Source organism: Camelus ferus, chromosome 19 (assembly GCF_009834535.1).
Source record: "Camelus ferus isolate YT-003-E chromosome 19, BCGSAC_Cfer_1.0, whole genome shotgun sequence".
NCBI lineage: Eukaryota > Metazoa > Chordata > Mammalia > Artiodactyla > Camelidae > Camelus > Camelus ferus.
Window position 1 is genome coordinate 10,635,012 of NC_045714.1, and position 17,425 is coordinate 10,652,436.

Genomic DNA, 17,425 nt, shown 5'->3' on the forward strand with positions numbered 1-17,425 from the left:
GGTCCAAAGAGCCCAGATGGCTCGGGATACCTCAGTCGCAAATAGGGAGGCCAGGGCAGGAACCCAGGCGGCGTCCCATCAGCCTTGCACTGAAGCGGCAGCAGTGAGAATTTTGCTAGACTTGTAATTCACAAGAGAAAATTCTAATTACCCTTCAGCTGTCGCGTCCACGGATTTATCAAAGCGGTCGCTGGGCAACTGCGTCAGCGACACCAACTTTCTGCCAATCCGCAAGCCGCTGGCACAAGGCCGCCTTCTTGGCGTCAATAGCGCTGCTGCGCATGTGCCATCACCCCGAGGGAGGAGGAGCCTTTTCCTTCCCTCCTTGCCTTCCGGGTGACACAGGAAGTAGCTCCGGGACGCATGCGCACTGTCTCCGCGGTAATTAGGGCAGTTCCTCGGCCGGCGTGAGTAGACTTAGGGCTCTCGGAATTCCTGTTCCCACTACCTCGCCTTCGCCTCCTCCGCGCTCGAGCGGAATCGCAGGCTCCCGAGCTCCTCGCGCTCTCTGTCGCCGGCTTCCCTCCGCAGCACGACTCTCAGGTAGGCCCCGTGCCGCTTCCCCTCGTTAACCGCCGCCATGGCGCCGCCGAGACCGGGGCCCCCGGGCGGAGAGAGCCCCGCCGCGAGGTTGGGTCGCGAGCCCGACTGTTGGCGAGCTTCATTAGTGATCTCTGGGAGGGACGTCAGAGCTGGAAGGGGCCTTATGAATCGCTTCAGGTCTAACCCCCTCGTTTTCCTTGCGGGGTAACTAAGGCACCGGGGAGGGTCACAGAGTTGATGGCAGCACCTGTCGCCTCCACTTTCCTTATTACACGAGTGGCTTCTCACCAGATACATGGCACCACCCCGGAGACCTTCTCTGGCTTCTTCCGGAGAAGGGCATCTGCTTTTAGACCCTCCCACGTCAACCCGCTTAACCTCCTTTGTTGCACTTATCACTCCCTAAAACTGTTTCTTTGTTTCTGTCTTCCTTTGCCAAGTCTTTTTTTCATACGAATGCACACACACTCCGCCCATGCAAGTATCTGTGAAATACCAGCCGCCGTGGGCCAGTATATTAGGAAGAATCTAGCCAGCTCTCTGCCGTTTTGGAGCCGGCATTTCCCCCGGAGAAGAGATTGATTGCAAACAAATTGATGGTGGCCGGTGCTGTGGAGAAAACGGGGATGTGATGGTTGGATATGTTCCGTTAGGAAGGCAGGGAAGCCTCTGAGGAGGTGACTTTCTTAAGAAAGAGGCTTCTAACAGCTTTATTGAAGTGTCACTTAAAGTGTACCTTTTGATGAGTTTGGGAACTTTAATCCAGTCGTGTACACATCACCACAGTGTAGTTTTTGACCATGTCCGTCACCCCAAAAAGTTGTCAGGAGGCAACTTCTGAACTGGGACCTGAAGATTCAAATGGAGACAGCTGGGAGTTTGGGGGAAGGTGAATCATCCCAGCTGAGGGAACAGCTAGTTGGACTGTTCCAAGGCAGGGAGGAGCTTGCAGTGTTCACAGGCAGAGGAAGCCATCAGAGCTAGTGTGGCCAGGAGGGAGAAAGCAGGAAGAGATTAGGTAGGTTGGAGGTGAACACGTCTTCTGAACTTCTTAAGGGTTCCCAGTGCCCTGCACAGTATGTGGTGCGCATGGGTGATTAACGCTTGATGGCCTTTGTTCTTTTCCCTAAGTTTATCCCTGATGGCAGAAATGCTCTCTCCCAACTTAATGGTTGAAGAGAAGGAAGAAACAGAAGTTTTTCAGTTACTGTGTCTACAACTGCACTTGGTTTTCGTAACCCTGTGAAGTGTATATTAGTGTCTGTTTTTACAGATGAGAAAATGAAGGCTAAATAATTTGCCCAAAGCCATATATTTAGTTCCTGGACTCCACTGCAGAAGCCTTGTCATTCCTTTGTTTCCTCATGCTGTTAACTCATGTTTCAAATATGTCTCTAGCATTTGAGGCAGAGGTGCTCAGTAAGCACCACGTCCTCTCACAGAGTCATTTCTGAGATACTAATGCACTTGTAGAACTAGTACGTCTGCACTTGGTTATTTTTCTTGAAGCTCAGGAAACTCAGATACCTTCCGCAAATTCCTCGTGGTTTTCCCGGTCTCTGTTGTCCTCTTTAAGAGATGCTGCTCTTGTTACCTCACGTATCACTCAGCTGCGAGGCTCCTTTGGGAGAGAGGTTACTGACACGGTAGACTTCTGGGTGTAAAAATTTGCTAACCAACGACAGAATTGAAAATGTGGCATCAATGTGTGTGAGTCATCAGAGAGTTATAAAGCGTAGACTTTCTTCTTGGAAGGAAAAGGGGGAAAGTTTTTGACCCACTATGCTCTAGACACTGCACTGTATACGGAGATAATCTGATTTGATCCTCAGAGCAACCCTGGAGAAAGTGTTAGTGTTCTCTGTTTGCAGAATAGGGAAAATGAGGCCCAGTGAGATTAGAGTCTGAGCTCTGCTGAGTGGCAGAGGCATGGTTCTAACCCCTGTGGACCTACGAGACTGGTGCCCAGGAAGAAACTCCAAGTGGGGGGACTCTTGCTGGGCAGATGCCCATAACATAATGCCAGACCTTTTGGTACTCAAGCAGACCAAAGTGGATTACTGTTTTAAAATTCCTCCTATAGTCGCTGCCAGGACTGGTTGCTTTTCTAAGTAACTTCATGCCGAGATACTGACCTAAACTGGAGTGCAGAAATTCGTAAGAAAGTGATCTGTCACTGAGTGGGAACCTGGAATGGGGCCTTCTGCTGGTTTGCTCTTATATTCCTGGGGCTCAGCACGGTGTCTCTAACTATGTAAAAATATGAGGGAATTTATTTTCTAGCTGGTGACTGAAAAATACTCTGCTGTAATGTATCAATATTGGTTAATTAATGGTACATCTAAGAAGGAAACTGGATGTGGGGTGTATGGGAACTCTCCTATCTTTACAATTTTCCATAAAAAAACTAAACTAGAAAGTTTGTTTTTTAAAAGCACTGTGCTTAATACATAGAGTTCTTTAGAAATCAGAAGCCTGACATCATTTATTTACTCTTTATTTCCTTTCTGTTACTTAATTATCTTTATATTGCCTCTCAGTGATGTTTATTTCTTAAGAAAGGACCTGTCTCCTTTCCCATTATTTTTTAGGGCCAAAATGAGTCTGTTTGGAACAACCTCGGGTTTTGGAACTGGTGGGTCCAGCATGTTTGGCAGCACAACCACAGATAATCACAATCCTATGAAGGTACCACGTAGAACTTCACGGGGTTTGTAGAAACAGTGAAGTCCGGGGTTTCCTACATCGGTGACAGCGGGAGAAACCCAGAGGGCTTGGGAGCCTCCTTTGGGGCGAAAACTCTGAAGCTCTGTCTAGCCTGCTTTCTCAAATATTGCAGCATAGAAACCATGTGTCCCCTGGACTAGCGCCAGAATCACTGAGGTGCTTGTTAAAATTGCAGATTCCCAGGGCACAGCCCACAGCGGTTGAATCAGAATTTCTGTGGGGAATGGAGGCAGGTGATAACTGTGATCGAGCCCTTCTGGGCGAGAGTGAGCAGGTGGGCCTTTCTTTGAGAGTGCTGCGTGTAGTCCCAGCAGTGCCGGACTTGTGCTGGCTTGTTTACTCTTCCCTTTTTTCAGTTTTATCAGAGTATGGAAGGTCTAATTTAGTCAGTTCTTGAGCACAAGGGAAGTCCACCATGGGATGTTTAGTGAGAAAGAAAGCAGTTCTGAGTTAAATTGTGATGATGCACACGTCTTAACATTGACTTTTTCCACCCCAGGATATTGAAGTAACGTCCTCTCCTGATGATAGCATTGGTTGTCTATCTTTTAGCCCCCCCACCTTGCCGGGGAACTTTCTTATTGCAGGATCGTGGGCTAACGATGTAAGTGCTCCTTGAACACACGTTCTCTCTGTCATATCTCTTTGTGTGGATAAGCTTAGCTTTTTTTTTTCCCCTCCAAGTGAACGAAGCAGAGTTAAGGACTTATTCGTGGTCTTTTTTAAGAAACTAGTTTAGAGTGTGAACCATTCTGAATGGCTTGTTGCACTAATTTTTGTTGAGAAAGCAGGATCATATGCATCATTAAAAAATTTCTACTCTATAGTTCAGTATCTTGACATGTATTCCCAAATGAAATGTAGTATTCATTGAAATAAATGTCCATGACGGTATACATAAATTTCCCTTCTAGAGAACATCCTGAAAATGTTCTTCAGGCATATGTTAAAGTGTTGTTTGCCTTTAGATACAGCATAAATCTTGCATAGACACTATACTTACCAAAAACAAAAAAATCATAGTGTACAAAAAGGAAGAAAAACTATGGTAGAAAAATAGGCAGAGGATTTTGAGAGGCACTTGACAGAAGAAGTGCAAGGGGCCTGTTAGAGTAAACTTGAATGATTAACCACTCTCATAATCATAGAAACGCATCGTGGCTTTGCCACTCACATAGATAGGGGACCCGGGCCCATTATCTTACCTCTCTAAGCCTCATATCCTGCTTTGCGAGATGGAGATGACAGCAAATTCACAGAGCTTTGGCTGTTGTAGCGATTAATTGAGACAATGCATGTAAAGTACACCATAGGAGATCCTTCTCACATCCAGAAGGGAATGGTACAAACTCAAGGGTTTCTGATGAATATTCTCCAGAAGAGCTGTACCAATTTACACACCGGCCGGTAGTACAAGTTTCAGCTTATCCTTGCTGGCACCAAGTATTACTCATTTTATTTTTATTGATTTGATAGGGGAAAAGTGTCTAGTATGTAAATTTGCATTTATCAGATTATGGCTGGGAACATATGGGTTAAATGCGTGTAATAAATCATTAATTGCTGTGTTTGCATTAATTTGTTTCATTACTGTAGGTTCGCTGCTGGGAAGTTCAGGATAGTGGGCAGACCATTCCAAAAGCCCAGCAGATGCACACTGGGCCTGTGCTGGATGTCTGCTGGAGTGATGTGAGTTTCAGCCAATTGTCCATGTTGTCCTAGAAAGGACAGTGTAACTTGGGATATATATGCGTTTGTATATAACCTGAGACAAATAGCATGTATGTACACAAATTGTAGAAGTGCTGTTTCTGACTGAAATAGTTATTTATTGATTTTCATAACTTGATTAACTTGAGTCATGTCAGAATTACTCTATAAAAGCTTTTCTTGCATAAAAAGTCCATTAATTTATTGACATGTTTCCTTCAGCAGGGGATTAGATAATTTTTTAAAGCCTTTCCTACCTCTCAGTGTGCTGTGATCTTATGTCTCAGAGATGAGGTAACCTGGCAAAGTCAAGAAATGGAGGAGCTAGAGCTGAAACTTGACCGCAAGCCTGGAGTGGAGATGATGCACATACAACTATACGCATGTGATTTACTTTCCTTTTAAGATTTAGCTCAGTTCTTACCTCTTCTGTGAAGCATTCACAACACCGTTCCCAAACTTCATAGCTGCTTTCTGGGTTCTCTCCACCCAACGCAGTACCTTCTGCAGGTCTCAGGACTCAGCTCGCTGAGCTGCACCTCTTCATTGCCATGTTTTGATTCCTCCACTAGACGGTGTACAGCTCGGAGAAACGAAACAGGCTGTATCTGTTTCTGTAAATGCCAGTTCACTCAACCTCAGGGCAGCTCACTTCGTGCATTAGCATCTTTTCAAGGATCTGTGGAGTTCCTTATAACTTAATAGAGAAGAAGGTTTTATCTCTTCTTTCAGATGGAGAACTGGTGTCTTCAACGGGAAGAAGTTTTTGCTAAGGGAAGACAGTGGTAAATCTTTGCGCTCTGGAACCAGAGATGAAGTCGTCTAGGCCAGGGGTCAGCAAACTGTGACTCATGCGCCAAATCTGGCCTGTTGCCTATTTTTATAAATAAAGTTTTCTTGAAACACAGCCAGTCATTTATTTACATGTGTTTGGCTGCTTTCAGGCTACAACAGGAGAGTTAAGGAGTTGAAACAGTGACCTTTTGACCTACAAAGATTAAAAGATATACTGTATGGCCCTTTAAGGAAAAAAGTATGTTGATGACTGGTCCAGGTTTTCAGCTCAGTCCATTTTCTTTTTAAATTGTCTTGCACTTCCTATTTGACTGAACTACTTTACGAGTTCTATATGTGAATATTCTAAAAACCATTACACAGTGACTGCCAATTTTTAAGCTATACTGTAATTTACATTTCACTAATGATTATTGCAAATTAATGTAGTTTTATTGTATATACTTTAGAATGCTATGAAATACTGAGCTGAACAAAAGCAATAATTATGCAAATATGTGTATAGAGTAGGAGGAGTTGCAGGGGAATAAGAGATACAGTAAATGTGGAAAGATGTTTGCAGTTGGTGAATCTAGGTGATAGGTTTGTGGGCTATTCATTGTATTTTTGCAACTTTTGTGAAGGCTTGAAATTGATGAAAATAAGAAAATAACTTTTAAAGCGGCTCCTGGTAGGTATTACACAGGTGTATCATATACAAAGGCTGTTTCTGGAGGACATGCGAGTGGCCATGGCTGCCTCTGAGATGTGAGCTGGGGTCAGGGACAAGAGAAAGGCTTAGTTTTCACCATATAACTCATAATGCTGTTTACATTTTTTTTAAACCTGTTTACATATTATCTCTTAGAAAAATTAACTAATAATTAAAAATTGAGCTGAAAATATGTTTTGTAGATAACATTATAGTTTGCAATACACTGGCCCCCACATAACTGGAAAAATAAAAATTGCAAAATAAAACCTGCCTCAGTGTTTCAGCCTGATAGCTAAATGTACATATAGAGATTTTGTTTTTCTTAGAATGCCAGATTTCTTCCATTTTATTTTAGGATGGGAGCAAAGTATTTACAGCATCATGTGATAAAACTGCCAAAATGTGGGACCTCAACAGTAACCAAGCGATACAGATTGCACAGGTAATGAAAACTCACCCTCTGCAAAACGGCTGGGCAAGGCTGGTGCCCCAGGTTATTACAATTCTTTAATTATAACAATTCTCTTATAGGAAAAATGGAGTTTGACTATGCCAAATCAGTTAGACTTAAATATACTGGCACAGAAAGAAACACCAATTGTGTAACCATTCTCGTTCTTACTAGTATTTCGCAAATTGTTCTGTCATGGGCCTTCCACATACGTGTAGATGAGGATGACATCATGAGGAGCTAGTGATATTAAAACCTATAAAAGAGAATGTCACAGCTGCTGGTCCTCAACATCCCCGTCTTTGACATTCCAGCACCCATGTGCGGCTTGCCTTGTACTACCCGCATTTGGTCACTCATTCACATGACAAGTATATATCCGAATGCCCACGATACACCAGGCACTGTCCTTAGGAGTAGAGATACAGGGGTAAACAAGAGGGACACTTCCACCTGCCATGGAGCTCTTACAGTCTGCTCGAGGACAGCAGGCAGGTTCTTGTATGAAGACTGCTCGGAAAAGCAGAAGGTGAGAGAACCTAGAACCAGAGGGTCTAACCTGGTGATGGGGAGCCTCTTGCCCCTGAAACATTTTCAGGAAGGTGTTGCATACTCTGAGGTCACAGTACTCTGTGCCAGAAGCATCTCGTTGACCTCTTAATTCATGTCATCTAAGTAGATACAACTGTGATGTAGTTCCTTACCAGTTATTCTGAATATCTACCCCCTAAGGAAGGGCTTGCACTCACCCTCACATACTAGTTAATTATGATTCAAATCAAATCTGATTTTGTTAGCATGGAAGGTAGATACAGGCCCTTAATGTTACATTGAATGTTTTGGTTTGTGTTTGGTATGAACTCAATATTTAAATGAGTTCCTTCTCTTTGAATTTCCAGAACCGAAGCTATGTAGCATATTATTACGTTTACTTTGATCTGTTTTTTGTTTTGTCTTATTGAAAGCACGATGCTCCTGTGAAAACCATACATTGGATCAAAGCACCAAACTACAGCTGTGTGATGACCGGGAGCTGGGATAAGACTCTGAAGGTATGGCACACTGTTAAGGGACTGCATGGCCTGACCAAGATTGATGTTTATTCTTACACTGTTTGGACTTTAGCTCTGAATAGTCAATTACTGGCTTTTTTTTTTTTTTTTTCCTTTTAGTTTTGGGATACACGATCGTCAAATCCTATGATGGTTTTGCAACTCCCTGAAAGGTGTTACTGTGCTGATGTGGTAAGGAATTTCTAACAATATGTATTTCCTTAAAAAAAAAAAAGATACTACTTAACTTAACGATGTCTTGCAATTAGACAGTAACCCAAAAATCTCTCAAACTAGACGTGGGGTGTAGTTTGGACTGCCTCAGTCATCTTAAGTCTGGAGGGTTTCATGCTGCATTTGTTCTAGAATTACTAAAAACTGGGTGTGCCTTTTTTAGTCACTTGTTACGTGAACATTCGCAGATAGCCGCATGCCGTGTTGTCACCAGTGTGACATAACACTTTGTGGCAGTAGGAAAACTGGCAATAACTTTGTGATGTGGTGTGAGATCTTTGGTGACTCTGAATGGGATAGAAGCTGAAGAACTTTCTCCATTGGTTTAGCAATAAGTCTTAAAGTTTTGTACTAGCTGCCCCGGTAATTCCACTCTTAGGCATTTATCATGAGAAGAGTAAAGATGCACGTGTTCTTTGTTCAGTATACTATAGTGAAACACTGGAAGTGACCCAGTGGGCCAGTAAGGCAGACATGGTTAAGTGAACCCTGTGGGAGGTCCATCTGGGGATGTTAGGTGGCCACTGCTAGTGTTCTTGGGGAAATGTATGGAGTGGTGCTCACTAAACACGCTTTGATTAAAGGATGGATGTGAATTACATAGAAATGTACATACACGTATACCTGTATAATGTTCAGAAAAAAGACAGGAGTAAACATACTGTAATGTTAACAACAGTTATCCTTTGAAGGGGTGGTAAAGGTGATTTTAATTTCTTCTCTATCCCTCAGTATATCTTCTAAATAGTCATGTATTTTATAGTTTTAAAAAACAAGTCTTTAAAAAAGATACAAATGCTCTACTTTCAAATATGATTTCTCTAGGTTTTCTTGAAACATGTTCATATCATTGGATTGTTAAACTTTTAAAAATTCAGTCTTATTTTTGTGACAAAAAAATCGATTTAACTCTTTGGCATAAAAAAGAGCACACTCTGGTTTAAGCATGTCTCTGCTTTCCTCTTTTCCCAGATCTATCCTATGGCTGTGGTGGCCACTGCAGAGAGGGGACTGATCGTCTATCAGTTAGAGAATCAACCTTCTGAATTCAGGAGGATAGAATCTCCCCTGAAACACCAGGTGAGTCATAAGTCAAATCAAGAAGCTTGTATTTAGCACCTGTCATGGGTAGTCAGTGCCCATATATGGAAATCATTGTACTTTCAGACATCAGAAGGGAGCGAATTTAAGTATATAAACAAAAACACTTAGTGAGTAGAGACTGTCCTCTCCGAACATCCCCACTGAGAGCCAAGTGGATGCACGTCTCAGTGGATTGGTTCCATCATGAATTTATAGCTTCCGTTTTTAGCTCAGTCTTCACTTGCCATGGATTCCTAGATCTTCTCTCTCTTCAAACCCCAAGACTCTCCCTCCTCTAGCCTTTGTCTCAGCAGATCAGATCAGCCTCTGATCTGAGAACATAGCAGCTAACGGTCGGGAACTTCCTCATCTTCCTCCTCCTGAGTCTAGAACTCTGGTGACACCTGCATCTCTCCATGCCTTTTCCCACCTGTTAGGTGGAGTCTGTGCTCTCCAAAGACCAGTTTTACGGTTGGGCTCCATGCCCTCCAGCCTGCTCAGGAACCTCAGGCAATCAGGCGCCCACCTCCCTTTTCCATCTCATCTCCTGACTTCTGAGTACTGCTCGGTGGCACTGAACCGAGCTCAAGTCTCATTCATCCTAGAAACACACCTCTTCACCCCCACATCCTCTGCCAGCTAGGTCCCTTTTTCCCTTTGAAGACAGGTGTCTTTCGTGAGCTTTCTCTGTTGCCTTACCTCCCACTCATTTCTCACCCTGCTTCTTTGATACTTCTGCCCCTGTTTCTCCACTGAAATTTTTTGGCATGGCCACTGACGGCTTCCTGGTCAGTAATTCTGGCAGATACTGATCAGCGCTCATCTTAGCATCATTCACCACTGTCCTTACATGGTCTTAAAACTGTGCCCCTGGTTTCTGTCGCGCTGCCTTTTGCCTCCTGCCCCTCTGGTTGCTGCTTAGTCTTCCTTGCTGGTTCTTGCTGCACGTGGAGGTTCTGCAGGCGTCTGCCCTTGGCCATGCCTTCTCTACCTGAGCAGAATCCCGTCTGCCATCCATTGCTGTTGCTCAGTCACACCTGTGGGCTGGAGACTTGGGTCCCGACAGACCTTGCCCCTGTGCTTCTGACAAGGACACCCACAGTGACGCTGTTCTGCATGACTCCCGATGTCTCAGCCCAGCGGTATCCCACGCCAGGCCCGGGGCTGCTTTCTGCAGATCTTTATTGAGTTGTTACCTCTTGTCAGGGTTCTCTCTGGTCACTCTCTGCATGCTGTGTGTATATAGATTTGTGCGTCAGTTGGACATTCACATACATATAGGTCTTGTTTTCCAACTAGAATGTAAACTGAGAGATTTTTGTGTTTGTCGTGGTTATTCCTGGCACCTGGAGCCAGGCCTTTCACAGACGTACTCTGTATTGCTTGCTGAGTGAATAGACATAGTCACCTGCCCCCTGCCCCCGGCCTGCTCTTCCCATGTGCTCTGCCTCTCCCTCATTGGCCCTCCAGCGCCTAGTTGTCTAAGCCAGAACTCTGGGCATCATCCTCACTCACTCTCCCTCCTCTCTCATCTCACTTCTGCTCTGTACGTGATTCTCTCCTCCTGCCTTCTACATCTGACCCGAGTCTTGAATGACAACACAAGTGTAGCTCTGTGCCCTCTTCAGTCCATTCTCCATACATGAGTCAGGGGCTCTTCCTTGAGATGGCATGTACAACCCTGCCATATCCCTGCTTATGACCCGGCAGTGACTCCTCAGTTCCCCTTGGATCAGCCCCAAACTTCTTGACAAAACCTCGTCTGGTTTTGCCTCTCCCACCTTGCGCCATGTACCTGGCTTTTTGTTTGTTGAAGGATGCCACTAGCCTTGGCGTAAGGCCCCTGTGCGGGTGTGTTCTCGTAAATGGCGCCCCTTGAGGCTGTGTGGCTCCTGGTCTGTGCTGTATACTAGACCCTGTGCTGAGCAGGGCAGGAAGGTGGACAGCTTGACCAGCCATGGTCCCTCCTGTCCTTTAAGGACTTACAGACTTTTGTCTCTGTATTTTTTTTCTATTCAGAAAAGTAACAGATGTGCTATTTTTTAAAAGGGCAGAGGTGGCAAATGATACAGAAATAGAACTAGCCTATGCCTTTCGACTTACTTAGGAAACTTGCATGCTCTAGCAAATACCATGATAACAAGCTGCTCTTTTCCTTCATCTTGTGTGGCTTAGCCCTGGGCCTGACCCCTTCCCAGCACCTCCTGAACTCCCAGGAGCTAAGATGTCCAGTTTGGGCAGGGTGGGTGGTCCCCTGGGTCAGGCCAAGCTGTCACACCGGAAGGAGGAAGTGAAGACCCAGATGGGCCCCAGTCCTTGCTGCTCTGTCCCTGGAGGCTGGGCCGTGGGCTGTTCCCACGGGACTTTCTGTAGAGCCCAGGAGACCCTCCTTTGGGCCCCTCAGACTCTGTTGGATCAAGTGCAGTGTCTGGCTTTTGTGTGGCATGTTCATAGCTTAGAAGGTACTGCCACATTAGTGTTCCTCCGTGCTCGCCGGGCAGACACGACTTCCCCTTTCCGGCTGGGGAAGCAGCGGCTTGGGAACATGATGTGACTTGCTGGAGGGCACCCGCCTAGTCGATGATGGGCTGCAAATCAGTGACATGTCCTCCTCCCGCCCCACCAAGGGCCAGCACCTGAATAGGACCTGGTGGGGCTCTGAAAGCCCTGTGCCCTGCTGCGGTGACAGCAGGCCGTCAGGGCGGCAGAGGAGGAACAGCCCCTGGATGGAAGCGCCCGGTCTGCGGTACGCGGCACAATACAAGGAGGAAGAAAATGTTTACTGGAGGAATGGAAATATCTACTTCACCATATTTCAGAAATATGTTTCTGATTCTTTTAAGACCCAAAATGGGGTAAAAGCTGTTTACCTTCACATTCATTATGGAATGTTATATTTTACAGTGTGATGATAACACTTTTCTCCCCCAAACTATAGCATCGATGTGTGGCTATTTTTAAAGACAAGCAGAACAAGCCGACGGGTTTTGCCCTGGGAAGCATCGAGGGGAGAGTTGCCATTCACTACATCAACCCCCCAAACCCGTAAGTGCCGCCCCAGCAGCCTGCCTGTGATTCTCACAGGACACTTTGTGTTTTTAAAAGGAAAACTAAGTTGGGCCTTTGTGTTTTCAGTGCCAAAGATAACTTCACCTTTAAATGTCATCGATCTAACGGAACCAACACTTCAGCTCCTCAAGACATCTACGCGGTACGTTTTTAGAAACTTTAACCCTGAGAATGTGTCTAGAAACGAGGCTCGGTGGTGGATGGCTGAGTCATTGTGGGATCAGAAACGATTGCTGTCATTGTGTGTGGTCATGTGCGGAGATAAACAGCTTACGCAGGAGGTTTCAGTTTTCTGTTTTTATGAACATGTTGACTGTCTTCGTTCTCTCTGCTTCGGAACGCGAGCTTAGGAGTTTTGGGGGAGTGTCTTCCACCTTCATGAGTGCTGGCAGACGGTTGATACACTTTGCTAAAACCGAGAAATTGCTGTTTGCTGAAAAAGAAAAAGGCATTTTCCTGAGGTTTGCTTCTTGGTGTTACTAGCTACATACTTGTTAACTTCTGCTGACTTGTGTTCTTAACGAGGCAAGATTGGGTCCCGGGCTGCTGATTGACTCAGGAAGCCTGGCCAGCTTCTGTGACCGGCGGGCGGCCAGCTCTGGTGAAATGATAACTGTATGTTTTGTTTCCTGACTCCACCAGGATGTCAGCGTTGTCAAAAACCTGCTTTCTCCTCCCTCCCCTGCCTCTGCTTCTCATTGTGTGTGTCCATCCTTGCAGGTGAATGGAATTGCGTTCCATCCAGTTCATGGCACCCTTGCAACTGTAGGATCTGATGGTAGATTCAGCTTTTGGGACAAAGATGCCAGGACAAAACTAAAAACTTCAGAACAGTTAGATCAGCCGATATCGGCTTGCTGCTTCAATCACAATGGGAACATATTTGCATATGCGTCCAGCTATGATTGGTCAAAGGTAAGGGTTCCCCAGCCCCGCTGGACGCTGTCGGGCAGCAGAGCACAAGACTGGCCGTATTCAAAGTGGCCACAGGATGCGAACTTGGTTTTTAATCACTTTTTAAGATCCTGTTCTTTTTCCCCTTTAGGGACATGAATTTTATAATCCCCAAAAGAAAAATTACATTTTCCTGCGTAATGCAGCCGAGGAGCTAAAGCCCAGGAATAAGAAGTAGTGGCTGGAGGCCCGGGGCTTGTCCGGGGTCCTCTCTCCACTCTGCCTCGTCTCTGCACGAATTTGGGTCTCAGCTTTTGGTGGGTTGTCAGCCATGGATGTGGATTTCAACCCCCGGAGAAAACCATGTCATTGTTCAGCAGTCAGGAGCCCCACGGCCACAGTGACTCCGTCTGTCCATTCCACTGCCGGTTACAGATGTCATCTGTAACTCTAAGGGGATTGAAATTATTATAGAAGTTCTTAGATCCATGTGGGCAACTGCCAGGTATTTTGCAGTGCTTCATTCAGCAGTGTATGTATTAGAGAACATTGGGAAACCTTCTACGAACCCTGTACTGTATTTTGTAATAAAATATTTTGAAGATGATCTGCTAAGCTCCCTCTGTCCGTGTCTCCCCGTGCCCACCCACCTTCCCCCGTAAGGTCTGCAGTGGCCGTCCTGCTCAGTGTCATCCTCGGGCTTTGATTTGTGATTGCAGATGCCCTTTGGGAGATGCAGAAACCTCGCACCTTAGTGAAGAGGGAATCCTGAGCTGGGATGGTTCCTAGTGTGGACCGTCGGGCAGCAGCCTCTCCGAGCACTGCTGGGCAGAGTTTGAATGAGTTCTTTTGCTTCCTTCATTCCCACCTTTAACACCCCCAGTGCTTTTGTCAGCCCTGCTGGGCCAATGTCCCGGGGACTGGAACAGGCGTGTTCCTGTTCTGAGGCTCAGGCCTCTGTGGACAAAGCCCTAGTGGGTAATGCTTGTGTGGCCTTCAAGTTAGGACCCAAGTCCCCACATGGGAAGTGCTCTGAGCTCCTGCCCCCAGCAGACGTAGTTTTGGGATGTTGCTTTTTTTATTTCATGTAATTCAGAATTCCTGATTGGTAAGTATCCAAAATGAGTGATGTGTTTTTACCCTGTGGTCCCAAATGCTGCTCCTGGTTTACTCTTTAGAGCTGGTATGTAAACTAACTTGCTCAGTGTGGAAATCTGATATTGATCATGTTGTAAGACGTGTTTGTCTATTCATAAAGGACATTGAAAATAAAGTTTTCTACTGAAGAGATTGCCTGCACTTGGTTTAGATTTCTTTAGTCATCAGATCACAGATGAATTCAGACCATTAACTCTGTCTCTTTTAGCTGGAAAAGTTGTTTGTTGGTTTGTTTGTTTTGAGAGAGACAAAAAAAGGCAGGTGCACTAGAAAAAAATCTGAATTTTCAAGTTAACTGTCTACAGCTAATTTTTTCCCAGCTTTGATCTGAACGTGCGAGCAGATCAAGCAGGTAAGAAAGACCGCTGAGAGAAGAGAGCCGCACTTGCTTACTCAGCAGCCAGCTTTCACTGGAGGTGGGAACAGGTGTAGACCTTTAGCCACAGTTTCATTATTTTTTACAAGCTAGTGCCTGGCTGTGGTTGAAAGTGACCGCAAAATATTGAATCTTAAGTCATGAGCCTTTTAGAGTGTTCTTGTCCAAGATTGGTGTCACATTACCAAGGGGATAGTTTTTCTAACTGGCAGATTTAAATCACTTGCTTAATCCCAGGTTGGACTTAGCGCTGCCAGAAACCAGGAGTAAGCGAGCTCCTTGCCACCCCCCAGGATGTGAATCCTGGTGCATGGACAAGGCTTATTTCTCCACAGGCCTAGAACCGAAAGCTTAAAAGCCTGCTGCGTGTTTGCTACTGATGAACCTGTAAACATTTGTGGAAGTCATCAGACTTCTTAAGATACTTGTTTTCATGTTTCCTAAAAGGTACATGGAGTCTTCGAGGAACTCTCCATCTTAAACATCATCCCTGCAGGCACGAGTACTGTATGTTGCATACAGTAGGTGTTCAATAGGTATTAAGAAATTTGATGGCATCTTCTAGTTTGAAAAGATAAAATTGTAATCTACACTTTTTTAATGTCACATCAGTCTGCCATTAAAAATTTACTGGACGCCCGGTTAAAAATAGAGTTCCGGCTTTCACTGAAGGTGGAATATATAATTATATATAATATAATTCCACTGAAGATGGAATTATGGGGAAGACAAGTTTTGTTCACTTTTTTCCCCAACTTTTTACTATGAAAATTTTCAAACAAACGGAGGAGTTGAAGGAGCGCCATGGTGAACATGTCTGCTACCTAGATTCCACAGCTCACGTTGTGCTGTCACTGGGTTTTTCCATTTGGCTTTACCAGGCTTTTCCTCGTCCCTGTTTGTAACACCACTTTTCTTGGTTAACTGCACACGATCTGGTGCGAGGACCGTGTGTTAAGATGCTGGTGAAACAGGGTGAATACAGGTTTGGGAGTCGTGTACAGGGAGGCCCACATCCGTTCCTGTTATGTCTGGTCCAACCCAGTGTTCCGCAGACACGAGAACCAGCATGGAAATGTGCTGGGCGCGTGCGCATGTCTGAGCCTGCCTGGGAGACCCCTCTCAGTCAAGGGGAGCCCTGCCTGCCCCCCCACTGCATTAGGAGTGGCTTCATCTGCGGCGGCGCTGGACAGGAGGATGCCGGGCTGGGTGGGCTTGGCTGGAGCAACGTGCAGGCGGACCCACTCCAGCGAGGGGCTGCTGTCCCCGGAAAAGGCGCCTCCACCGCGAGGGTGAAGCTCCCCGGAGGTGGGGCCCTGCACGAGAGGGCGGGTTACAGCGCAGCTTCCGGACGCCCGGCCACCCCGCTTCCACGGCCATTTACTTATTTTTTTTTTTAAATCAGTCCACTTACTTGCCTTTTGGAAATAAATTTGTCAGCGCCATAAATTTAGAGAAAAAAATTTCAGTATATGGCAACCTAATATCTTCCGCCCAAAGTAGAAAATAATCACAAAAAAATACAGTGAAAATAAAGCAATGAAAGCAAGACACGAAATGATTCAATGGAAATTACAACAGGCCACCTGAAAGTCATCTTTGAGGTGCAGACGTACCTCGCTGGAAGGTGACACGAAGGTGACATTATTCTGTATGTTCTAGGCTACCTGGCAGAGTGGAGGGGTACTCTACTTCTACTCAAATTTGAAGGAAGGGCTCTGTAAGAAAGGAACCAAATGCATACCCTTGAAAGCATATAGGAACATCTAAGCCAGCATTTTCCGATTTCGATCGTGACCCATCCGTAGGTAGTACAATGACTGTAGCTGTCGCAACAAGCATTTTTTAAAATGGAGTCACAGAAGACTGCAGAGAACATTGAGAACATTCCGGCGCACTGCTCACAGTGACGGTGTGTCTGCACACTGCGCTACCGTTACGTGTGTGTGTGTGTGTGTGTGTGTGTGTGTGTACGAACTGATGCGTGCATATGTTATATATTTTATAGTATCCTGCATTGGAAGTTTTCTCCGTCCCCGTTCCTTTTTTTTTTTTTTTTCTGTTCCTTTTATATGGTTTAGACTGAGTTCTTGAGGTTCAATAACCTCATGAGGTACTGTGTGAGTTCCAGTCATAACTATGTCCTTGCAATCACCCCAAAATAGGAAGGGTCATTATGTTGTTCATAAGACGACAATTGAAATAGCTGTACAGCATAGTTAAGAACAGGCACTTGGAGTTGGATTGCCTGCCTTCACACCCCAGCTCTGTCACTTACCAACTCTGTGACCTTGAGCATGTGATTTAAACAACTCTTAGCCTCAGTGACCTCATCTGTAAAGTGGGAGAGATTAATGAAAGTAGCTATCGCAAAGGCTGGGGTGAGTATTCGAAATCAATGCACATGAAGTGCTTCCATGGCTGGCGGGTAATAAATGCTCAAGTGTTAGCTGCTACTCCTGTAACTTCCAGGGCGGGTGGCATCTGCGGAGGCTTTTGGGACAAAAACATCCACGGACGGGCAGTCTGGAGATCTTGCTAGTCTGTAAAAGGGTTCTTGAAAGGGGAGGCTGCTTCAGTGCGGCCAGCAGATGGCGCCAGTGATGCCAGTCGGGGGATCAGGTTCTGTATTCAGTTTC

The 17,425-nt window shown here is 45.4% G+C and overlaps 1 protein-coding gene across 1 annotated transcript; it reads left to right on the forward strand.

The window, feature by feature from the left end:
• Nucleotides 1-350: 350 nt before the first annotated feature.
• On the forward strand, nucleotides 351-14,538 carry RAE1 (ribonucleic acid export 1). The gene is made up of 12 exons (XM_006186132.3): nucleotides 351-543; nucleotides 3,135-3,231; nucleotides 3,770-3,874; nucleotides 4,867-4,959; nucleotides 6,825-6,911; nucleotides 7,886-7,972; nucleotides 8,093-8,164; nucleotides 9,179-9,286; nucleotides 12,228-12,334; nucleotides 12,425-12,500; nucleotides 13,079-13,273; nucleotides 13,404-14,538. The coding sequence occupies exons 2-12, from the start codon at nucleotides 3,142-3,144 to the stop codon at nucleotides 13,488-13,490; spliced, it is 1,107 nt and encodes a 368-aa protein (XP_006186194.1). The 5' UTR covers nucleotides 351-543; nucleotides 3,135-3,141; the 3' UTR covers nucleotides 13,491-14,538.
• Nucleotides 14,539-17,425: the final 2,887 nt, after the last annotated feature.